At 44.9% G+C, this 25,074-nt stretch overlaps 2 protein-coding genes and 1 long non-coding RNA gene across 6 annotated transcripts in view; all 3 read right to left on the bottom strand.

Annotated features, from left to right (window-relative positions):
* Window positions 1–1,352, bottom strand: part of LOC123728800 (ABC transporter G family member 23) — a 98,510-nt gene extending 97,158 nt beyond the window's left edge. For 2 of the 4 annotated variants that reach the window (XR_014381374.1, XM_082964927.1), the window contains exon 1: window positions 1,232–1,352. Coding sequence is in view for 1 of the 4 variants with exons in the window: in XM_082964927.1 (XP_082821053.1) it covers window positions 1,232–1,309 (78 nt within the window). In the remaining 3 variants the exon portion in view is untranslated. The other 2 variants (XM_082964929.1, XM_082964928.1) reach the window with 2 other exon arrangements.
* Window positions 1,353–8,811: 7,459 nt separating this feature from the next.
* The window catches only part of LOC106591367 (ABC transporter G family member 23), a 118,759-nt gene continuing 102,496 nt past the window's right edge, over window positions 8,812–25,074 (bottom strand). The window contains exons 12-20 of the mRNA XM_082964926.1: window positions 21,555–21,625; window positions 20,569–20,618; window positions 20,382–20,438; window positions 19,952–20,022; window positions 18,961–19,049; window positions 14,934–15,037; window positions 13,070–13,229; window positions 12,569–12,673; window positions 8,812–10,331 (exon numbers count right to left, since the gene is read on the bottom strand). Of these exons, the coding sequence (XP_082821052.1) occupies window positions 10,225–10,331; window positions 12,569–12,673; window positions 13,070–13,229; window positions 14,934–15,037; window positions 18,961–19,049; window positions 19,952–20,022; window positions 20,382–20,438; window positions 20,569–20,618; window positions 21,555–21,625 (814 nt within the window). The 3' untranslated portion in view covers window positions 8,812–10,224. The remainder of the gene's footprint in view (window positions 10,332–12,568; window positions 12,674–13,069; window positions 13,230–14,933; window positions 15,038–18,960; window positions 19,050–19,951; window positions 20,023–20,381; window positions 20,439–20,568; window positions 20,619–21,554; window positions 21,626–25,074) is intronic.
* LOC123728805 (uncharacterized) lies at window positions 17,450–18,953 on the bottom strand. Its single transcript, XR_006760579.2, has 2 exons — window positions 18,663–18,953; window positions 17,450–18,197 (listed from the first exon to the last, which is right to left on the bottom strand). It is a non-coding gene; the product is annotated as an uncharacterized LOC123728805 (long non-coding RNA).

Here is a 25,074-nt window from a genome sequence, read left to right as displayed (position 1 = left end):
TCAGATACTCACTGATACCGGTACTGTACCATACGTTTATTAACCTAACTAATCTTTGAAAGAGGGACAACCACAAACTATATAAAAATACGAAAACACAAGCTGAAGGCTTAATTTAGTCAACTAGGAAAACAACTCGTCCAACATTGTGACAGGGACTCACCTGAAATAGTCCCTCTAGTCAAGTAGAAGTCCAGTAGCCTATTGGGGATGAAGAGCCACAATGTAGCCACCTGCACTGTGCCTGTGTGAGTCTGCCGAGCCAACAGTGTAGGAAGGCTATATTGTAACGTGGTCGAGCAGGTTGGGTTTCGAGAAGGGAGAATCCTCTCTCTGGAATAAATGCACCTGTTATTCTACTACTAAATTACATTAACAGAGAATTAGCGAGACAAATTATAAACTAGAAAAACAAACCACGAGCCTCCTACCACGACACCTTCCTATGATTTTCTTCAGTTTAGGTGGCCTATATATGGCAGCGGGATTCCATCGTAATAAACGGAGCAGCCATATATCCTGTTCTAACCGTAACAGCTAATTCATTTATAGGAGCAATAACATTCCAACTGGTGCCGGTTCGCTCTTTCGTGAATCTGCAGTGCATTTATCCAAAGCTACCTTATCCTGTCTGCTATAATCACAATCCGATACAGAATATAGAACAATCTTTCGCTCTCCAATCATCTTGTAGGGAAAAACTACCTTACAGAGAGCCTGCCAACTTCCGCTTCACAGCACCTCCAAAACGGAGCATGTCGGACTCTGTCGGTTTGCTCAACTAGCGCATTTAGCCTTCAAATGACCATGAATTCGGCAGCGAAAGCGTCATGCATGCATGACCTGTGATGCGTGTTGGTGCCTGGCTATTTTTATCCAGCGGTTGGCTACATGCCGTAATAGCCAGCTGCTACGTTTTCAAGTCATTTCAAATCAATGCTTCTTTTATAAACGCCGCAGTGCACTTCCACTCTGCACCAGACAATCAATTTTTATGCCCACAGGAACGGAATTCAAACACGCGTCTCTTTTTATTACATCACTATATTTTCCCACATCCTGAGGATGTCCCTGTTCACTGGGCCTATAGTGCTTTTTCTGAAATGCTAATTATCTATGGAGTTCTTTCAGCATAGACATATCAGCGTTAGCCGCATTGCATTGTCAGATCTTCCATAAAATACCTCACTAAATAATGCCACCACGTATCCGGCTTACAAACTTTGCATACCTGCTCCTCCATCTCGGTGCATTCGGGCGGTCCTCCTGTCGTCGCAGCATCATCCGCGGCTGCTGCCTCCGTGGCCATGGTCGTCGATTGGCGGGAGATGCATCCAGCCTCAGCCCCCCAGCAGATGGCCCCTCACTAAAATCAATAGGCTACTATCTCCATCTACTGGCCGTGAAGGAAGGGGAACTAGGAAAGGTGTCTGTAAACAGACCAATACTTTTTTTTATTAGCAAGCATCAAATGCAAACAATACAGGCAGTCGTACAAAAATGTATAAACATGTTCAGTAACATCTGACCACACAAAACAGAGCCAATTCATTTACATAATATCAACAGAAAAGAGCCTTAGGCCAAATTAAGATTCTGTGTCCGAAAATTTCAGATGAGACCATACTTTTTCCAATGGGAGTTAAAAAAAAAACGTGTGCATCAACTATATCGTTTTTGGTCTTCCCTGTCTAAACCGCCCCTAAACCGGAGGTATGTCTTCAGTAGGGAAGGAAGAGGAAGCTGCTGCACCTCATCGGTCGGCATCAGAACCACTGAACCCAACTCTTCCCTGACCCGCAGCCTGCAGAGATGAGAGAGGCCACACACTCTAGATAGAGATAGAGATGAGAGGACACACACGTTGGAATTAAAATAGGTAACTTTAAAAAGCATCTGCTGAATGACAAAAATGTAATGTGTCCATGTTATTGTGTGTTACCTAGCCTTCACAGGGCTACCCCTGCCCCTCCAACCTAGCCTTCACAGGGCTACCACTGCCCCTCCAACCTAGCCTTCACAGGAATACCCCTGCCCCTCCAACCTAGCCTTCACAGGAATACCCCTGCCCCTCCAACCTAGCCATCACAGGAATACCCCTGCCCCTCCGACCTAGCCTTCACAGGGCTACCCCTGCCCCTCCAACCTAACCTTCACAGGGCTACCCCTGCCTCTTCAACCAAGCCTTCACATGGCTGCCCCTCCAACCAAGCCTTCACAGGGCTACCCCTGCCCCTCCAACCAAGCCTTCATAGGGCTACTCTTACACCCTCTAACCTAGCCTTCACAGGGCTACCCCTGCCCCTCCAACCTAACCTTCACAGGGCTACCCCTGCCTCTTCAACCAAGCCTTCACAGGGCTGCCCCTCCAACCTAGCCTTCACAGGGCAACCCCTGGCCCTCCAACCTAGCCTTCACAGGGCTACCCCTGCCCTTCAGCCTAGCCTTCACAGGGCTACAGCTGCCCTTCCAATTAGCCTTCACATGGCTACCCCTATGCCCTCCAACAAAGCCTTCACAGGGCTACTGCCCCTCTAACCAAGCCTTCAAAGGGCCTGTCTGCAGCTGTAAATCCAGGAGTGGCCTCCATTGCCACCAAAAGACTCACAAGTAAAGGAAACAGGCACGATGGACAACCATAAGCAAGTAAATGTGTGTCTTACATGTTAGATGCTGGATGCAGAAGTAGGGAGGGCTCCAGTCCTGCCTGCAGTAGTGGGGGGAGCCAGTAGGAAGCATAGAATAACTGACTGAGGCCCTCACACAACAGTCCACATAACTCCTCTCCAGTGAGAATGCTCCCATTCGGCTGCTCTGGTTTGGAGAGGCTCCTGCTCGGCTGCTCTGGTCTGGAGAGGCTCCTGCTCGGCTGCTCTGGTCTGGAGAGGCTCCTGCTCGGCTGCTCTGGTCTGGAGAGGCTCCTGCTCGGCTGCTCTGGTCTGGAGAGGCTCATGCTAGGCTGCTCTGGTCTGGAGAGGCTCCTGCTCGGCTGCTCTGGTCTGGGTATGCCCCTGTGTTTGAGGATGTACTGCATCTCCTCTGATTCACAACAGGTCAGAATGTAGAACCATATCTGTTCTGTATGTGTGTGTGTATGTCTGTTTACCTTAAGAGCAGCCTGATGAAGGCAGGATCTCTTGGAGCCATAGTGTCTTGTGTATGTTCCGTTGACCTCTGCCCCTTCCCGGACCAGCAACTCCACCATCTCTGTGTGTCCAGCATCTACAGCTACACAGACCATCCAATAACATTTGTTGTAAAACTTCTAATAAGGTTGACGAAGTCCTTCTGTTGTGTGTGTGTTACCTGAGTATAGAGGACAGGATATAGAGATGCTGTCAGCTGGCTTGTTGGGGGTCAGCGTCTGTTTCAAGGAGGAGTTGGACCACTTCCAGGTGTACATTCTGAGCAGCCATGTACAGCGCCGACTGACCCGCATCTGTCAGAGTGTTCACGTAGGCAAGGCAACCAAGGGAAGAGCTTGCTGCAACGAGCCAATCGAAAGAGGATCCTCTTTAGCCATTTGAGGTGCACTTTCAGGTGCCAAGTAGGCTCGGGCGGTGTACCGTATACCGGGCTATTTGGAAAAATCCCCGGGATGATTTAAAAAATATATATACCTTCGTAACTATTTATTTGAAGTTTATTTTAAAACATTTGAATATCTGTATCTTCTTTTTAAGTAAATACCTGGAGTCAACTTGTGCAATACATTAGGAGATGAAGAAGATCAAGTTGTTCATTTCAACTGTCACAATGTTTCATTATGAAGCTTACCAGTCTTCCCCAGTCATGTGCTGTTTGTTTACTCACTGTTATGCAGCATAGGCCAGCAGCATGTCACCCTGTATCCCACTGCTGCTTGCCTCTGAAGCTAAGCAGGGTCGGTCACTTAATGGGAGACCAGATGCTGCTGGATGTTGTTTTGGAGGGCCAGTAGGAGGCACTCTTTTTCTGGTCTTAACAAATTGGTCAATAAAGATTCAATGGCATTTATTGTAAGAGTAGGGGTGTTAACCTCGGTGTCCTGGCTAAATTCCCAATCTGGCCCTCATATCATCATGGACACCTAATCATCCCCAGCTTCCAATTGGCTCATTCATCTTCCCTGTAACTATTCCCCAGGTCGTTGCTGTAAATGAGAATGTGTTCTCAGTCAACATACCTGGTAAAAAAAATTAAAATGGAATTACATTATGGAATTCAGAACTAAATATCTTATAGCTATTAAGTTAACTGTCTAACGTGCTAAACACTCTGCAGTTGTGCATTTGGTTTGCTAGTTAGCTAGCTACACTATATATACACACAAAAGTATGTGGACACCCCTTCAAATTAGTGGATTCAGCTATTTCAGCCACACCCGTTGCTGACGAGCACACAGCCATGCAATCTCCATAGACAAACGTTGGCAGTAGAATGGCCTTACGGAAGAGCTCAGTGACTTTCAACGTAGCACCGTCATAGGATGCCACCTTTCCAACAAGTCAGTTCGTCAAATTTCTGCCCTGCTAGAGCTGCCCCGGTCAACTGTAAGTGTTGTTATTGTGAAGTGGAAACGTCTAGGAGCAACAACGGCTCAGCCGTGAAGTGGTAGGCCACACAAGCTCACAGAACTGGACCGCTGAGTGCTGAAGCGTGTAGGGCAGGGCTGCTCAACCCTCTTCCTGGAGATCTACCATCCTGTGGGTTTTCAGTCCAACTCTAACTTAACACACCTGCTTCTACTAATTAGCTACTCAACAAGATCTTAACTAGCTGAATCAGATGCGCTAAATTAGGGTTGGACTGAAAACCTACAGGACAGTAGATCTCCAGGAAGAGGGTTGGGCAGCCCTGGTGTAGGGTGTAAAAATTGTCTGTCCTCGGTTGCAACACTCCCTACCGAGTTCCAAACTGCCTCTGGAAGCAACGTCAGCACAAGAACTGTTCATCAGGAGCATCATGAAATGTCTTTCCATGGCCGAGCAGCCGCACACATGGCTAAGATCACCATGAGCAATGCCAAGTGTCGGCTGGAGTGGTGTAAAGCTCGCCGCCATTGGACTCTTGGGCAGTGAAAATGCGTTCTCTGGAGAGATGATTCACGCTTCACTATCTGGCAGTCCGACAGACGAATCTGAGTTTGGCGGATGCCAGGAGAACACTACCTGCCCCAATGCATAGTGCCAACTGTAAAGTTTGGTGGAGGATAATAATGGTCTGTGGCTGTTTTTCATGGTTCAGGCTAGGCCCCTTAGTTCCAGTGAAGGAAATCTTAACGCTACAGCATAGATTGACATTCTAGACTCTGTGCTTCCAACTTTGTCAACAGTTTGGGAAAGGCCCTTTCCTGTTTCAGCATGACAATGCCCCTGAGGTCCATACATAAATGGTTTGTCGAGATCAGTGTGGAAGAACTTGACTGGCCTGCACAGAGCCCTGACCTCAACTTCATTGAAAACCATTAGGTTGAATTGTAATACTGTCTGTGAGCCAGGCCTAATCATCCAACATCAGTGCCAGACCTCACCTAATGCTCGTGGCTAATTGGAAACAAGTTCCTGCAGCAATGTTCCAACATCTAGTGGAAAAGCCTTCCCAGAAGAGTGGAGGCTGTTGTTGCAGCAAAGGGTAACCAACTTCACGTTATTGCCCATGATTTTGAAATGAAATGTTCGACGAGCAGGTGTCCACATACTTTTGGTTGTGTAGTGTAAGTGTTTAGCTTCCTCCAAAATCAAGCATTCGCTTGGTAACATCAGAGAATCCCCTCCTGGATCAAGAGCCTTGCTGTCTAATATTTGCTTTGTGTGTGCAGCGAACTGAGTAGTATTTTTTTAGTTACTAGTATACTTGTATAGTTTAGGTCTGAGATTGTAAAATGTTTGCAAAGCACTCGTTAGCATTTCGTTAGCGTTCTCTATGGGATTTTAAAATGTGCTAACCAACGGATTACTGAGTATCAGTGGTGTTTAAAAACAGCACCCCTTGTGTTCAGTGCCGGTATTACCGAATAACCCTGTATGGCTCAAGGTAGGTATGATGGCATGACAATCTGGATACTGCCCAAGCCTAGAGCCAATACAGATACAAAGAGAAGTCAAACCCTACCAGCAGCAATTGTTAGCTCACTGCACACATTCTGTGTTGCCAGCAGCTGCTGCCTCGTGGAGGGCGGTCCAGCCACCGTCATCCTGGCTGTCCACACTGCAGCCAAGCAAGATCAGCTACAACACGCGGCTGATGTTCCCCTCGCGTGCTGCCATGGCAAGGCTGGGCAGTGTGTCACCGTCACGGTCGGTAACGTCCATCTTCCTTTCCTCTTCCTGATCAACTCTGACGTTACTTCTCTCTAGCTAGAAGAGGTAGCTGGTAAGAAAAAGCATCAAGCAGAGGTCCTGGCTTCTCCGTCACACAAGGGCTATTAATGGAGTCAGATGAAGGGAAAATCCTGGCTAAACGAACAGGTAGATAGCAGGAACAGGCTTGCACGCCCACATTTTGAGTCGAACGAAGTTGGGGTTGGCTATCTAAAGTATTCTCTGCGGTTGTAAAGGCAGTATGAATGAAATAATAATGTCTTGTATCACTTCACCTTAGATAGAAATCTTCCCGTCTTAATCAACTGGGCTGTGGTTTACAACATGACAAATTGAGATTTCGCTTCCCTACACACTCGGTTTGCGTCCTCTCATTGGTCTAAAATTGAGAACCCATTCATCGATCAAATGGTGGGTGACTTTGACCAATCAGGAGTCAATCGTGATTCAGCTGGGGGCAGCGGTTCAATGTGGTTTCTGTACGGTTTGGTAATCTGGTTTAGAACATTATAATTTGTTAGCAGAATAACATTTGTGAAAATAGTCTACACTTTAATTTCCTTATCCATATTACTATACAATAATCTACCCAAAAGATGTCGTGACTCATGAGTCATGTTACACTATGTAGAATTGCAGGAAATTAGCTTCAAAACAACACACATTTACTAAAGCCAAGTTTTGATTGTGTATTTAACGTATCTCAATTAACAATATTTAAAATAGGCTCAAATCCAGGCTCCAGTCCACATTTCTGGTTCCAATCTATACTAAACCACATTTCTGGCTCCAACCTAAACTAAACCTGTCACGTCCTGACCAGTAAAGGGGTTATTTGTTATTGTAGTTTGGTCAGGACGTGGCAGGGGGTGTTTGTTTTATGTGTTCTGTTTTTTTTTTCTCTATGTTCTATGTTAGTGTACTTCTGTGTTCAGTCTAGTCTATCTATTTCTATGTTTAGTTCATTGGATTGACCTTCAATTGGAGGCAGCTGTTCCTCGTTGCCTCTGATTGAAGGTCCTATGTATAGGGGTGTTTTTGTAATGGGATTTGTGGGTAGTTGTTTCCTGTTTTGTGTCTGTGTACCTGACAGGACTGTTTAGTGGTGTTTGTTGTTTTGTATATGTGATTTGTTTGTTTTTCCTTCTTTTGATTTAATAAAGAGGATGAGTATACATGTTCCTGCTGCACCTTGGTCTAATCCTTACGACGCCTGTTACAAAACCACATTTCTGGCTCCAATCTATACTAAACCACATTTCTGGCTCCAATCTAAACTAAACCACATTTCTGGCTCCAACCTATACTAAACCACATTTCTGGCTCCAATCTAAACTAAAGCACATTTCTGGCTCCAACCTATACTAAATCACATTTCTGGCTCCAATCTATACTAAACCATATTTCTGGCTCCAATCTATACTAAACCACATTTCTGGCTCCAACCTATACTAAACCACATTTCTGGCTCCAATCTAAACTAAACCACATTTCTGGCTCCAACCTAAACTAAACCACATTTCTGGCTCCAATCTATACTAAACCACATTTCTGGCTCCAACCTAAACTAAACCACATTTCTAGCTCCAACCTTTACTAAACCACATTTCTGGCTCCAATCTAAACTAAACCACATTTCTGGCTCCAACCTATACAAAACCACATTTCTGGCTCCAACCTATACTAAACCACATTTCTAGCTCCAATCTATACTAAACCACATTTCTGGCTCCAACCTAAACTAAACCACATTTCTGGCTCCAACCTATACTAAACCACATTTCTGGCTCCAACCTAAACTAAACCACATTTCTGGCTCCAACCTAAACTAAACCACATTTCTGGCTCCAACCTAAACTAAACCACATTTCTGGCTCCAACCTATACTAAACCACATTTCTGGCTCCAACCTATACTAAACCACATTTCTGGCTCCAACCTATACTAAACCACATTTCTGGCTCCAACCTATACAAAACCACATTTCTGGCTCCAATCTATACTAAACCACATTTCTGGCTCCAACCTAAACTAAACCACATTTCTGGCTCCAATCTATTCTAAACCACATTTCTGGCTCCAACCTATACTAAACCACATTTCTGGCTCCAACCTTTACTAAACCACATTTCTGGCTCCAATCTAAACTAAACCACATTTCTGGCTCCAACCTATACAAAACCACATTTCTGGCTCCAATCTATACTAAACCACATTTCTGGCTCCAACCTATACTAAACCACATTTCTGGCTCCAACCTATACTAAACCACATTTCTGGCTCCAACCTAAACTAAACCACATTTCTTTCACATCTGCTTAATATTGGGTCTTTCACAATAGCTAATGTAAGTCAGTGTAAAACTTTTAATTCCTGACAATGGGCTCAAATACAGGGTAATTAGTTTGCTTGTGTCAGCAAGAACATTACTGTTATTCTCCATGCTTCATATATTATTCCACTTCTTCCCAGTTGCCAGGACAACAAACTGCTTATTTGTAGTCTGATATGCCCAGTTGTCTTTTTATTTTATTGTAAAAAAAAAAAACATATAGAAAAACAAACAGAGTACACAACCGAGTATCCAAACATGGAAAACAACAGTCAGGGTAATACAGACCATACATTATGTAAACACCTTGTCAAAATGACATTCAACCTTTTGTTTGCTTTTATGTCATGAGAAGAAGAAATGTTGTTTATATATTGTTCAATTTCATTCTCAAAAATAGTAAAGAGGTTTTTGACTCAGTCATTTACATTTATGAATATGGAATTGAGCTAAAATAACAATGAGGTTGATTTAAGAAGAAAGACTTTGCTATACTTTTAAAACCAAATATCACATTTTCAAGTAGAGGAGGAAATGTTTATGATCGAAAACAATCTCCAGATATCTTGCCACAGCTTCCTGGTATAAGAGCAATACCAAACTAAACGTGAAGCAGTCTCCAGTTGATCATTACAGAAGGTACAAGAAACATGAATGTATTTTTTTAACTTCAAGATAGTGTTTAGTAGGGTAGCACTTGTGGATTCATTTATATGAAACTTCTTTAATCTTATTAGTTAAAAGAAACTTCTGAGAAAGAGACCAACCATTTTCCCAATGAATATTTCTTAAAAGGGCATTCTAGAAAGACATGACATATGGGAATGAAACAACACATATACCTAGTTTGTCTGACTACCCAAAATCCTTGCTCTGGACAAAAGCTACGCCACGCCCACGGACGTTAGTTCCTTCTCCGCAATGAAGTATGTAGCGAACATAGAGCAGCGGAATTATTCAGTGTGAGTTGTCAGGCAACCTAGTTGTGCGTTTGAAAATAAGTCTAATGAGGCTACGCATAACTCTGACCCTAACAGCTGCTTTGACAAAAAAGCATGCCCCTTCTTAACTTTTAACAATTCGACCCTTGTGTTACCAGTACAACAAATCTCCTACATAAAACACCTGTGCAACCAATGCAATACTGACAATTAACTATCAACAACATGCAAAGCAGTATCGGGAAAACACACTAACATTACAGACTTATAACGGCAGTACAGTAGAATCCTGCTGTAAACGTATTATACCCATTCATGTTATTGTCCACAATAATAGTCCTCAGGCGATGATCACTCTTCTAATGGTGATTACACTCACAACACCTGAGTGGGCGGGTGCAGTGTCCAGACGCACATTTCAGGCATTTTGATTGGTTTATGAGTGACAAATAGATAGGTTGAGTAGCCAAACTAACGTGACTGAGGGGGAAAGTTACCCTATCTGCACTGACCCGACACACACTCACTAGACTATATATACACACACCATATACACACTCACTTACACACACCACATTGACACTCCCACACAAAAACCTCACACACTCACATACACTGCATACGCACACATCTTCCCTGGGTAGGCGTCTCACATCCTCAGCTTGAGGATGACGATGGCCAGGATGACGAAGAAAGTGTTCCAGCCCAGCGTGACAACAAAGCCTCGCCACACTATCATTCTGGAGAGACCCCAGCCTGAGGGAGAGACAAGATAAGATGGTGTCTTTCTCTCTCTCTCTCTGTGTGTGAGAGAGTTTGTGTGTGTGTGTGTGTGTGTGTGTGTGTGTGTGTGTGTGTGTGTGTGTGTGTGGTGTGTGTGTGTGTGTGAGAGAGAGAGAGAGAGAAAGAGTTTGTGTGTGTGTGTTAGAGTTTGTACTGTGATGTGAAGATGAGACAGACAAACAGACAGAGAGAGAGCAGGATATCTCTCCTCCATTGTGAGCTCGGGACTATGTTGTGTATGTATGTATGTATGTATGTACTGTATGTATAGTATGTATATTTGTATGTATGTCTGTGTGTATGTATGTCTGTGTGTATGTATGTAAACTCAGCAAAAAAAGAAACGTCCCTTTTTCAGGACCTTGTCTTTCAAAGATAATTCGTAAAAATACAAATAACTTCACAGATCTTCATTGTTGCTTGTTCAATGAACCATAAACAATTCATGAACATGAACCCGTGGAACTGTCACGGCTGTTTAAATGATCGGACCAAAATGCAGCGTCTGTTTCGTTCCACATATATATTAGACTGTGAAACTTAATGCAATACCAAAATAATCTGAAGGCCAAAACAACAAACCGTGACGCAGGAGGAACAAACACAACTCACAAAATATAATCACTCACAAAAAACAGGTGGGACAAACATCAACTTAAATATGACCTCCAGTTAGAGACAACGACAACCGGGTGCCTCTAATTGGAGGTCATGCCAAACAAAAACCAACATTGAAATACAAAACTAGAAACTGAACATAGAAATACAAAAACAGACAAACACCCCCTGTCACGCCCTGACCTACTCTACCATAGAAAATAACAACTTACTATGGTCAGGACGTGACAGGAATGGTCGTTAAGACACTAACAGCTTACAGACGGTAGGCAATTAAGGTCACAAAACTTAGGACACCAAAGAGGCCTTTCTACTGATTCTGAAAAACACCAAAGAAAGATGCCCAAGGTCCCTGCTCATCTACGTGAACGTGCCTTAGGCATGCTGCAAGGAGGCATGAGGACTGCAGATGTGGCCAGGGGAAAAAAATTGCAATGTCAGTACTGTGAGACGCCTAAGACAGCGCTACAGGGAGACAGGACGATCAGCTGATCGTCCTCGCAGTGGCAGATCACATGTAACAACACCTGCACAGGATCAGTACATCTGAACATCACACCTGCGGGACAGGTACAGGATGGCAACAACAACTGCCCGAGTTACACCAGGAATGCACAATCCCTCCATCAGTGCTCAGACTGTCCGCAATAGGCTGAGAGAGGCTGGACTGAGGGCTTGTAGGCCTGTTGTAAGGCAGGTCCTCACCTCACCTATGGGCACAAACCCACCGTCGCTGGACCAGACAGGACTGGCAAAAAGTGCTCTTCACTGACGAGTCGCGGTTTTGTCTCACCAGGGGTGATGGCCGGATTCGCGTTTATCGTCGAAGGAATGAGTGTTACACCGAGACCTGTACTCTGGAGCGGGATCGATTTGGAGGTGGAGGGTCCGTCATGGTCTGGGACGGTGTGTCACAGCATCATCGGACTGAGTTTGTTGCCATTGCAGGCAATCTCACCTCTGTGCGTTACAGGGAAGACATCCTCCTCCCTCATGTGGTACTCTTCCTGCAGGCTCATCCTGACATGACCCTCCAGCATGACAATGCCACCAGCCATACTGCTCGTTCTGTGTGTGATTTCCTGCGAGACAGGAATGTCAGTGTTCTGCCATGGCCATCGAAGAGCCCGGATCTAAATCCCATTGAGCACGTCTGGGACCTGTTGGATCGGAGGGTGAGGGTTTGGGCCATTCCCCCCAGAAATGTCTGGGAACTTGCTGGTGCCTTGGTGGAAGAGTGGGGTAACATCTCACAGCAAGAACTGGCAAATCTGGTGCAGTCCATGAGGAGGAGATGCACTGCAGTACTTAATGCAGCTGGTGGCCACTGCAGATACTGACTGTTACTTTTGATTTTGACCCCCCCTTTGTTCAGGGACACATTATTTCATTTCTGTCAGTCACATGTCTGTGGAACTTGTTCAGTTTATGTCTCAGTTGTTGAATCTTGTTACGTTCATACAAATATTTACACATGTTAAGTTTGCTGAAAATAAACGCAGTTGATAGTGAGAGGACGTTTCTTTTTTTGCTGAGTTTATGTACAGTATTTTTTATTTGTGTGTGTGTGTCTGTGTGTGTGTGTGTGTTACCTCTGTACATGATGCATCGTAGGGCTTCAGAAGCGTAGGTCTGGGGCAGGGCCAGACTGATGTAACGTAGTGGATAAGGGATGCACTCCACAGGCCAGATTATACCTGTAGAGAGAGGAGGAAAGAGAGAGTCTTAGAGAAACAGAGAGTCTTAGAGAAAGAGAGAGTGAGATATGTGTGTGTGTGTGTGTGTGTGTGCTGTTTTTCTCACTCTTTGTGAGGCTCAGAAGACAGAGACATATCCTAAACTGAACTGCTTTGGCAACATGGATTTTCTTCCAAGAAAATGTTATTTTCAGAAAGTGTAATAGAACTGAACTGAATAGGATTTAATTCAACTTATTGAGAGAACATGGAATACACTATTGTAGTTTTGCATAGTTACGGAAATCAAACCCCCTAAAACGTACCACTGAGTATTGAGGTAAAAGACAGTGTGTGTGTGTGTGTCTCTGTGTGCTAGCGTGTGTACGTGCGTCCGTGTGTGAGTGTGTGACGTACCACTGACGATGAGGTTGGGGTAGAAGATACCCAGGGCAGCTTGGGTGGCGTTCTGTTCGTCATCGATGGCGGATGAGATGACCAGACCAAAGGAAGTGCCTGTTATGCCCTGCAGCACGATCAGAGATATAACCAACACCAGGCTCCCCTCATTAGGAATCTGGAGGGAGGTGGAGGGGGAGGGGGGAGGAGGGGGGAGAGGCGGAGGAGAGGGGAGGGAAGAGAGAGGGGAAGGAAAGCGAGAGTTGGAGGAGGGGGAGAAGGAAGGAGAGAGAGGAGAGGGGTTGGAGGAGGAGAGAGTAAAAAGTGAGAAAAAGAGAGAGAATATGTGGGAGGGGAGGAGAGAGTAAAAAGTGAGAAAGACAGAAAAGGAGGGATGGTAATAAGAGAGAGGAAGGTGAAAGAGGAGGGATGGTAACAAGAGAGAGGAAGGTGAAAGAGGAGGGATGGTAACAAGAGAGAGGAAGGTGAAAGAGGAGGGATGGTAACAAGAGAGAGGAAGGTGAAAGAGGAGGGATGGTAACAAGAGAGAGGAAGGTGAAAGAGGAGGGATGGTAACAAGAGAGAGGAAGGTGAAAGAGGAGGGATGGTAATAAGAGAGAGGAAGGTGAAAGAGGAGGGATGGTAACAAGAGAGAGGAAGGTGAAAGAGGAGGGATGGTAACAAGAGAGAGGAAGGTGAAAGAGGAGGGATGGTAACAAGAGAGAGGAAGGTGAAAGAGGAGGGATGGTAACAAGAGAGAGGAAGGTGAAAGAGGAGGGATGGTAACAAGAAAGAGGAAGGTGAAAGAGGAGGGATGGTAACAAGAGAGAGGAAGGTGAAAGAGGAGGGATGGTAACAAGAGAGAGGAAGGTGAAAGAGGAGGGATGGTAACAAGAGAGAGGAAGGTGAAAGAGGAGGGATGGTAACAAGAGAGAGGAAGGTGAAAGAGGAGGGATGGTAACAAGAGAGAGGAAGGTGAAAGAGGAGGGATGGTAACAAGAGAGAGGAAGGTGAAAGAGGAGGGATGGTAACAAGAGAGAGGAAGGTGAAAGAGGAGGGATGGTAACAAGAGAGAGGAAGGTGAAAGAGGAGGGATGGTAATAAGAGAGAGGAAGGTAAAAGAGGAGGGATGGTAACAAGAGAGAGGAAGGTGAAAGAGGAGGGATGGTAACAAGAGAGAGGAAGGTGAAAGAGGAGGGATGGTAACAAGAGAGAGGAAGGTGAAAGAGGAGGGATGGTAACAAGAGAGAGGAAGGTGAAAGAGGAGGGATGGTAACAAGAGAGAGGAAGGTGAAAGAGGAGGGATGGTAACAAGAGAGAGGAAGGTGAAAGAGGAGGGATGGTAACAAGAGAGAGGAAGGTGAAAGAGGAGGGATGGTAACAAGAGAGAGGAAGGTGAAAGAGGAGGGATGGTAACAAGAGAGAGGAAGGTGAAAGAGGAGGGATGGTAACAAGAGAGAGGAAGGTGAAAGAGGAGGGATGGTAACAAGAGAGAGGAAGGTGAAAGAGGAGGGATGGTAACAAGAGAGAGGAAGGTGAAAGAGGAGGGATGGTAATAAGAGAGAGGAAGGTGAAAGAGGAGGGATGGTAACAAGAGAGAGGAAGGTGAAAGAGGAGGGATGGTAACAAGAGAGAGGAAGGTGAAAGAGGAGGGATGGTAACAAGAGAGAGGAAGGTGAAAGAGGAGGGATGGTAACAAGAGAGAGGAAGGTGAAAGAGTATGTCATGTTATTCAGTGATTTAGTGTCTGTTACATAAGGCCCTGACTCTTTCTATTGTCACAATACAGAGGCCTGTGTGTGTGTGTGTGTGTGTGTGTGTGTGTGTGTGTGTGTGTGTGTGTGTGTGTGTGTGTGTGTGTGTGTGTGTGTGTGTGTGTTACCTTAAAGACAAGCAGCATTAAGATCAGTAGTAGAATGATCTGGACACTGATGATAATCAGCTGGGAGATGAGATACGCCAGCACAGTCTCCATTGAACTCACACCTGGGGGGGGAGATGAGAGAAAGAGAGAGAGTAAGGAGAGAGAGAGAGAAGAAGAGGGAGAGGTAGAGAGAGAGTGAGGAGAGGAGAGAGAGAGAGAGAGAGAGAGAGAGAGAGGGTAGGAAGAACATAGAGGAAAAGGGAGAAGCAATGTTTTTAGTTTTTCATAATGTGGGGCCCATGGTGATTTAGCTAAACAGTCAATTATTGGACTGACCCTATCTGCACTGACCCTATCTGCACTGAGCCTATCTGCATTGACCCCATCTGCACTGAGCCTATCTGCATTGAGCCTATCTGCACTGAGCCTATCTGCACTGAGCCTATCTGCATTGAGCCTATCTGCATTGAGCATATCTGCATTGAGCCTATCTGCATTGAGCCTATCCGCACTGAGCCTATCCGCACTGAGCCTATCTGCACTGACCGTACACCGTACACACTCACTAGACTATATATACACACTCACACATACTACATTGACACACCCACACAAAACCCAACGACACTCTCACATACACTACATACGCACACACACATTAGACACAACGCATACCGAAACAACACAAACACACATTCACATACAGTACCAGTCTAAAGTTTGTACACACCTATTCATTCAAGGCTTTTTCTTTATTTTTACTATTTTTACTCAATTTTTTTGAAGACATCAAAACTATGAAATAACACATATGGAATCATGTAGTAACCAGAAAAGTGTTAAACAAATCAAAATATATTTTATATTTGAGATTCTTCAAAGTAACAATCCTCTGCCAAATACTGTACAGAAAATGACCATGGTGATGAATCAACTAGTTTTAGGCACTGTTATCATGTCGTTAGGAGTAGACGCTTGGCTGTCAGAATAATTAATGCGGTAGTCTTCCAACATGGCCGCCAGGAGGCGTCGTACGTCAACTGCAAGCCCTCTATAGTGCACTATGGGCTCAGATCATCATCCGTGTACTGACCAGTATAGACCACTAGGGGGAGATGGTGGATCATTCTGATCAAAATCTAATCACATTTTATTTGTCACATGCAGGTGTCTGGTGTACACTACTGTGATATGCTTGCTTATGAGCCCTTCCCAACAATGTATGCAGAGTTAAAAAATAATAATACAAAGAAAAATAGAATGAATTATACTGAACAAAAATATAAACGCAACATGCAAACATTTCTACGATTTTACTGAGTTTCAGTTCATATAAGGAAATCAGTCAATTGAAATAAATTAATTAGGCCCTAATCTATGGATTTCACATCACTGGGCAGAGGTGCAGCCATGGGTGGGCCCGAGAAAGCATGGGCCCACCCACTGGGAATCCAGGCCCAGACAATCAGAATGATTTTTCCCCCACAAAAGAGCTTTATTACAGACAGAAATACCCCTCAATTTCATCCGCGGGTGGCTGGTCTCAGACACAGGTGAAGAAGCAGGATGTGGAGGTTCTGGGTTGGCGCGGTTACACGTGGTCTACGGTTGTGAGGCCAGTTGGAAATTAACGTTAAATTCTTTGGTGGACATTCCTGCAGAATGTGAGACATCTGTGGCATTGTGTTGTGTGACAAAACTGCACATTTGAGTGGCCTTTTGTTGTCCCCAGCACAAGGTGCACCTGTGTCATGATCATGCTGTTTAATCAGCTTCTTGATATGCCACACCTGTCAGGTGGATGAATTATCTTGGCAAAGGAGAAATGCTCACTAACAGGGACATAAACAAATTTGTGCATAACATTTGAGAGCAATAAGCTTTTTGTGCATATGGAACATTTCTGGGATATTTTATTTCATGAAACATGTTGCTTTTATGTTTTTGTTCAGTATAGTTGTGTGTATGTTTTAAGCTAAGGATCCAATCTCCTGCTTTCAGACATTTCACCACCTAGATTATGAGGCTTAGATTTGCATCCAAAAATGTCATGTCAGCACAAAGCATGTACAACATCTAGTATAATGATTAGCCTCATATACATAGTCTACAGCTGAACAATATGTCAACAGTGTGTGAGTTAAGCTATTCTCTGCTTCAGCAGCATAATGTCAACGGCTGCATTGCAAATGCCCAGAAGACTAATGCCATCATGCTATTGGCCAGTGGTTCCCAACTCCGGTCCTCGAGTACCCCCTCCCAACAGTACAGTTTTATTGATTCAACTTGTCAACTAATCATCAGGCCCTCTGAGTTGAATCAGGTTTGTTTATCCTGGGCTACAACAATGTGTGCTGTTGGGGGAACTGGAGGACTGGAGTTGGGAACCACTGCTGTAGGCCTATGGCTGCATTGGTGTTGCATGCCATTATCAGCTGCAAAATGGGTCACATGGCCGATATCCTGAAAAAATAGTGACAATCAAATCAAACTAATTGGAGAGGAAATGTTAATTTGAGAATAGAACACAGAAACAGACACATTCCTCTTTATTACAGGATTGTGATCTGTGATTAATCAACATCAACACTAGTTCATCTTGAATAATAGTTAAGTTAACACTTAACTGCAAAAATCAACACTTTCATATAATGTCAAAGTGTACAAGTAACTCCAATGTAAAGGTTAGACATTTTAGTAATGCGTATGCTATTATTAAAACAATTTCAGGTGAACAAAAAAAATGTCAATACCAGAGGTGTCCAACATCACTCCACTGATCCCTGATCTACTTCTGTTCCAGTCCAGCTTTAGTACACTTATTAACTCATTATCCACTGATCCCTGATCTACTGGGGGAGCAGACTTCTGTTCTAGTCTAGCTTTAGTACACTTATTAACTCATTATCCACTGATCCCTGATCTACTGGGGGAGCAGACTTCTGTTCCAGTCCAGCTTTAGTACACTTATTAACTCATTATCCACTGATCCCTGATCTACTGGGGGAGCAGACTTCTGTTCCTGTCCAGCTTTAGCACACCTGATTATTAATTCATTAGGTTTGATACATTGAATCAGGTGTGTTAGTGCAGGGCTGGAACAGAACCCTGCACACCCAGCACGGTTGGCCTGCTCCAGTTGTAATGCGTTTATACATTGTATGACTTTTAAACTATTTTTCTTCACAAAAATGTGCTAATATATAATCCATGGTATATTCTCTTGAGACATTAATTAGGACCTCTTCATCTGCAGACAGGGTTTCACAGCTCTCTGAGGATCTGAGAACAGACAACATTATACTCGAGTTAGACAGCCCTGAATATTATGTTGCTCCATCTCTCTGTCCTCAGTATCTCACTAGGGACTGGAACTGGAGAATAATTTCATACTGTCCTCCCACAAAGGTACTACTATCCAGAGTAGCCTACTCTCTGTTCTCTGACAGCTGGAACTGCTAGCTAATCCTTTCACCCTCTTCCATGGCTGTTAGCTGGCTACCTAGCTACAAATGCATTTGGAGTTACAATGATAAATACATCAAGATAGCTATCTAGCTAATATGAAGTTAGCAAACTGGTGATATTTTATTCACCTAGTTAGTTACAGTATACAGTATGTAAAGTTAGCTAGCTAGCGAACATTACGTTAGCAGCTAATTTGAGTTAGCCGTGCACACTTAGTTTCTGTAGCAAGCTAGCTAATAATTCATTGTTTTTTTTTATTTTCAACATATATTTACTTACTTGAATAGGTTCTCCCACTGACTCTGTTTTCTTGGTCTTTAGAAAAAAACGGAATAATGGGAAATCTTCCAAAAGTTTCCGGTGGTAGCAAAACGCAGCCAGCCATGTGGATGATTGGAGGACTTTCATCAGACTTGAGTTTGGTCTTCCAACATGGGGGTTGCTAGGTGATTTGTGACGTACTTGCAAGCCCTCTATAGGATGCTGTTTGGGACGCTCAGCCCAGGTCAAAATGTAAGCACTAAATAGGGAATAGGGTGCCATTTTGTTACCCACTGTGTGAACTTTGACCTCTTACCTGAGACCCAGCACCTTTCCATTAGCCCCTCCTTCCTCTCTATCACGAAGGAGAGAGCCGTCAAGCCCACTGCCAAGTAGAAAGTGATGCTGTGTAGAGAGAGAAGGCGTGCGGGAGAGAGAGAAGAAGGGAAGGGAGAGAATGAGGGGGAGCGAGAAAGAGGGAGGGCGTAGAATGAGGGAGAAGGGAGGGGGAGAGAGGAGGGAGGGGGTAGAATGAGGGAGACGGGAGGGGTAGAGAGAAGGAGGGAGGGGGTAGAATGAGGGAGACGGGAGGGGTAGAGAGAAGGAGGGAGGGGGTAGAATGAGGGAGACGGGAGGGGGAGAGAGAAGGAGGGAGGGGGTAGAATGAGGGAAGGAGAGAAGGGGAAAATAAGAGGATAAATTGAGAGAATGAAAAGAGGAAACATGAGGAAGTTATATGGAGTAGAGAGAGACAGACAGGAGAGAGACAGGAGAGAGAGAGGAGAGAGACAGGACAGAGAGAGGAGAGAGGCAGACAGGAGAGAGACAGGAGAGAGAGACAGGAGAGAGAGACAGGAGAGAGAGACGAGAGAGAGACAGGAGAGAGACAGGAGAGAGACAGGAGAGAGAGACAGGAGAGAGACGAGAGAGAGACAGGAGAGAGAGAGACAGGAGCGAGAGAGAGACAGGAGCGAGAGAGAGACAGGAGCGAGAGAGAGACAGGAGCGAGAGAGAGACAGGAGCGAGAGAGAGACAGGAGCGAGAGAGACAGGAGCGAGAGAGACAGGAGCGAAAGAGACAGGGAGAGACAGGAGAGAGACAGAGAGAGAGAGAGAGAGCGAGACAGGAGAGAGAGACAGAGAGAGAGAGAGCGAGACAGGAGAGAGAGACAGAGAGAGAGAGACAGAAAGAGAGAGAGTGACGGAGAGAGTAAGAGGGGGGAAACCATAAGACATACAGTATCTTAACAGATTATCATCTTTGTCTCAGTAAAGCTGACTAGGTTCAGACATGGACTGAATCTGTACCTCAGAACGGCTCCTGGTGTCACAAACGTGGTGAAGTCTGAGTTCATGCTGCCATAGATGGGCTCCTCAAACTGGAAAGAGAAATGGGACAAAGAGAAATAGTGAGCAAAATGTGTTAAAAAATGAGAAATGTGACACAGAAATAGTAAGTGAAATATTTTCTCCCTATGCACAGTACATCTGTGTATTCATCAGGAATGGATCAAACATTTGTATACATTCAACAATACTGGTTACATTGTTGTCTTGGGAAGACAACAGCTTGTCTATATCAGACACTAGCAAGGCAAGTGGATGTGGATGGCAGAATACTATCAACACAGGGCCTGCTTCCCAAATGGCACCCTATTCCCTACATAGGACACTACTTTTGACCACGGCCCTGGTGACCATTTGGGACGTAACCAGGGTTTTAAGGGGATTGTCATACCTTGACAGGAAGAGAGAGCAGGTAAGACCTGCTACTCATCTTATACTGGACAAAACCCTGAGGAGGGAACAGAGAGGCAGAAGCCATATAAATAATAACACGAACACTCTCAAAAGTCAAATAACTCATCCAAAACAGTATCATTCGTCACCTAATGACAAAACAAGAAAAGGGAACTCTGGTGTACCTCAAAGGCATCTTTAATTTTTTTCTGAAGCATTAAGGCGATTTGTCGATCTGGAGAAAATACATTAAAAAGTTAAAACAATGTCACCATAAGTTTGACTGTCATCACTTGAATAATGTTTGATCTATTTCAATTATTTGAACGTTTACAGTATTTGGAATAAAACTAATCAATCATTTACTTTGAAAAGCATTCAAAATCCATTTCCATTACCTGGGAGATGAGCCATCATTCAGAATACCCCCACAGTATTGTAAAACAGTTACACTAACACCTAAAGGTCAATTTCACAGCCAAACTATCTATGCTATTTTATTGACATTCTATTATATTCTAACAGTATTCAGATCTATTCTATTCTATTGGCATTCTATTCTAACAGTGTTCTATTCTATTCAGATGTATTCTATTCTAACAGTGTTCTATTGTATTCAGATCTATTACATTCTATTCTAAAAGTGTTATATTCTATTCAGATCAACTATATTCTATCAGTATTCTATTCTATTCCAACAGTGTTCTATTCTATGCAGATCTATTCTATCGGCATTCTATTCTAACAGTGTTCTATTCTATTCAGATCTATTCTATTGGCATTCTATTCTATTCTAACAGTGTTCTATTCTATTCAGATCTACTGTATTCTATCGGTATTATATTCTATTCTAACAGTGTTCCATTCTATTCAGGTTAATTCTATCAGTATTCTATTCTAACAGTGTTCTATTCTATTCAGATCTATTCTATTCTAACAGTGTTCTATTCTATTCAGATCTATTCTAACAGTGTTCTATTCTATTCAGCTCTATTCTAACAGTGTTCTATTCTATTCAGCTCTATTCTATTCAAACAGTGTTCTATTCTATTCAGATCTATTCTATTCTAACAGTGTTCTATTCTATTCTAGCGGTATTGTATTCTACTCTATTTGAAGGTACATTCTGGAACACTGTCACAGGCCAACAGACTGCGGAGTGAGAGCTTACTGGTCAGGTCCAACCACACGTGCACCGACCCTCCATCCACTACCTCCTTAGAGACCTGACGCTGGATCACCCTGCATAATACAACACACACCACAGAACAGACATGATACAGTAAGGATCCTGTATAATACAACACACACCACAGAACAGACATGATACAGTAAGGATCCTGTATAATACAACACACACCACAGAACAGAGACATGATACAGTAAGGATCCTGTATAATACAACACACACCACAGAACAGACATGATACAGTAAGGATCCTGTATAATACAACACACACACCACAGAACAGAGACATGATACAGTAAGGATCCTGTATAATACAACACACACCACAGAACAGAGACATGATACAGTAAGGATCCTGTATAATACAACACACACCACAGAACAGACATGATACAGTAAGGATCCTGTATAATACAACACACACCACAGAACAGAGACATGATACAGTAAGGATCCTGTATAATACAACACACACCACAGAACAGACATGATACAGTAAGGATCCTGTATAATACAACACACACCACAGAACAGACATGATACAGTAAGGATCCTGTATAATACAACACACACCACAGAACAGAGACATGATACAGTAAGGATCCTGTATAATACAACACACACCACAGAACAGAGACATGATAGAGTAAGGATCCTGTATAATACAACACACACACCACAGAACAGAGACATGATAGAGTAAGGATCCTGTATAATACAACACACACACCACAGAACAGAGACATGATACAGTAAGGATCCTGTATAATACAACACACACCACAGAACAGAGACATGATACAGTAAGGATCCTGTATAATACAACACACACCACAGAACAGAGACATGATACAGTAAGGATCCTTTATAATACAACACACACCACAGAACAAACATGATACAGTAAGGATCCTGTATAATACAACACACACCACAGAACAGAGACATGATACAGTAATGATCCTGTATAATACAACACACACCACAGAACAGACATGATACAGTAAGGATCCTGTATAATACAACACACACCACAGAACAGACATGATACAGTAAGGATCCTGTATAATACAACACACACCACAGAACAGGGACATGATACAGTAAGGATCCTGTATAATACAACACACACCACAGAACAGACATGATACAGTAAGGATCCTGTATAATACAACACACACACCACAGAACAGACATGATACAGTAATGATCCTGTATAATACAACACACACCACAGAACAGAGACATGATGCAGAACACTGTGTGTGTGCATGCAGTAAGCTACCTGGTCGGCCTAGGTGTGTGTGACCCTGATCGACAGGCAAGACCAGACTTTCCACTTCACGGCTGATGTAAGACTGTAACGGCTGTCTTCATAAATGGACCAAGGCGCAGCAGGTATGTGAATACTCATATTTAATTACAAATAAGGAGTAAAGCATCCACTTAACAATTCAATAAAGGTGACAACAGCTACAGTTCTGCAGGCTAGAAACGCAGTGCAAAAACAACCACCCACAACCCCAAAGAAAAACACACACACCTATATAGGACTTCCAATCAAAGGCAACTCAACACACCTGCCTTCAATTGGAAGTCCCAATCAACAATACAAACATTCCCCATACACAAAACTGCCACGTCCTGACCCCAAAACTAAAACAATAGCTCCATCTGCTGGTCAGGACGTGACAGTACCCCCCCCCCCCCCCCCCCCCCCCGCTTCAAGGTGCAGACCCCGGAATGCACCTACCAACAGAAAACACCAACAAAAAACCCATAAACAATAACCCCTAAACAATAAGGGAGGGAAGGGAGGGTGGCTGCCGTCACCGACGGCACTGTGCTACACCCTCCCTCCCCAACCCACCTATCCTGGAGGTGGCTCAGGTGCAGGACGTGGACCTCGCTCCACCTTCGGCGTCGCCCACTTTGGTGGCGCCGATAGCTGCGCCGGGCAGACGGGCCACTCGGGCTGACCCTGGCAGACGGACCACTCGGGCTGGGTCGGAGGGCATGCGGGCCACTCGGGCTGGGCTGGAGGGCAGGAGGACCACTCGGGCTGGGCCGGAGGGCCTTCTGGCCACTCTGGCAGTTCCGGGCAGTCTGGCAGTTCCGGGCAGTCTGGCAGTTCCGGGCAGTCTGGCAGTTCCGGCCACTCTGGCAGTTCCGGGCAGTTCCGGCCACTCTGGCAGTTCCGGGCAGTTCCGGCCACTCTGGCAGTTCCGGGCAGTTCCGGCCACTCTGGCAGTTCCGGGCAGTTCCGGCCACTCTGGCAGTTCCGGGCAGTTCCGGCCACTCTGGCAGCTTCTGACTAGCGGGCAGCTCTGGCGACTGTTGACTGGCGGGCAGCTCTGGCGACTGTTGACTGGCGGGCAGCTCTGGCGACTGTTGACTGGCGGGCAGCTCTGGCGACTGTTGACTGGCGGGCAGCTCTGGCGACTGTTGACTGGCGGGCAGCTCTGGCGACTGTTGACTGGCGGGCAGCTCTGGCGACTGTTGACTGGCGGGCAGCTCTGGCGAATGTTGACTGGCGAGGCTGGGCTGACACACTAGACTCCTGATGCGTGGGGCTGGTATTGGACGTGCCAGCCTGGAGACACGCACCTCCATGCTAGTGCGTCTAGCGGGAAACACCGGACCGAAAGGGCGCACTGGCGGTCTTGAGTGCAGGGTTGGCATCACCCCTTCCGGCTCAATGCTCACCTTGCCCTGGCACCTGCGGGGCGCTGGTACTGGGCGAACTGGGCTGTGCGTCCGTATAGGCGAGATGGTGCGTAACTCAGCGTAACATGGCGCCCTCCACCTCATACGCACCTCCCTGTAGTCACGGGTAGCTGGCTTACGGCTCTTCCTTGGCCTGGCCAAGCTACCCGTGTGCCCCCCCCCAATTTTTTTTTATTGGGGGTGCCTCTCGGGTTTCCTACCCAACCGTGTTCCAGCATAACGTTCCCGTTGGTTCCTCTGTCCAGCTGCCTCCACTCTCCTGAGTGCCTCCACCTGTTCCCATGGGAGGCGATCCCTTACGGCCAGGATCTCTTCCCAGGTGTAGGCTCCCTTGCCGTCCAGGACGTCCTCCCATGTCCATTCCTCCCTTTTCTTCTCCTGTGGCTTCCTCCTCTTCTGCTGCTTGGTCCTGGTTTGGTGGGTGGTTCTGTAACGGCTGTCTTCATAAATGGACCAAGGCGTAGCAGGTATGTGAATACTCATATTTAATTACAAATAAGGAGTAAAGCATCCACTTAACAATACAATAAAGGTGACAACAGCTACAGTTCTGCAGGCTAGAAACGCAGTGCAAAAACAACCACCCACAACCCCAAAGAAAAACACACACACCTATATAGGACTTCCAATCAAAGGCAACTCAACACACCTGCCTTCAATTGGAAGTCCCAATCAACAATACAAACATTCCCCATACACAAAACTGCCACGTCCTGACCCCAAAACTAAAACAATAGCTCCATCTGCTGGTCAGGACGTGACAAAGACACACATA

Source organism: Salmo salar, chromosome 18 (assembly GCF_965601325.2).
Source record: "Salmo salar chromosome 18, fSalSal1, whole genome shotgun sequence".
Classification (NCBI taxonomy): Eukaryota; Metazoa; Chordata; class Actinopteri; order Salmoniformes; family Salmonidae; genus Salmo; species Salmo salar.
The sequence above is the reverse complement of the archived record's forward strand: the minus strand, read 5'-3'. Positions and strand labels throughout refer to the sequence as shown.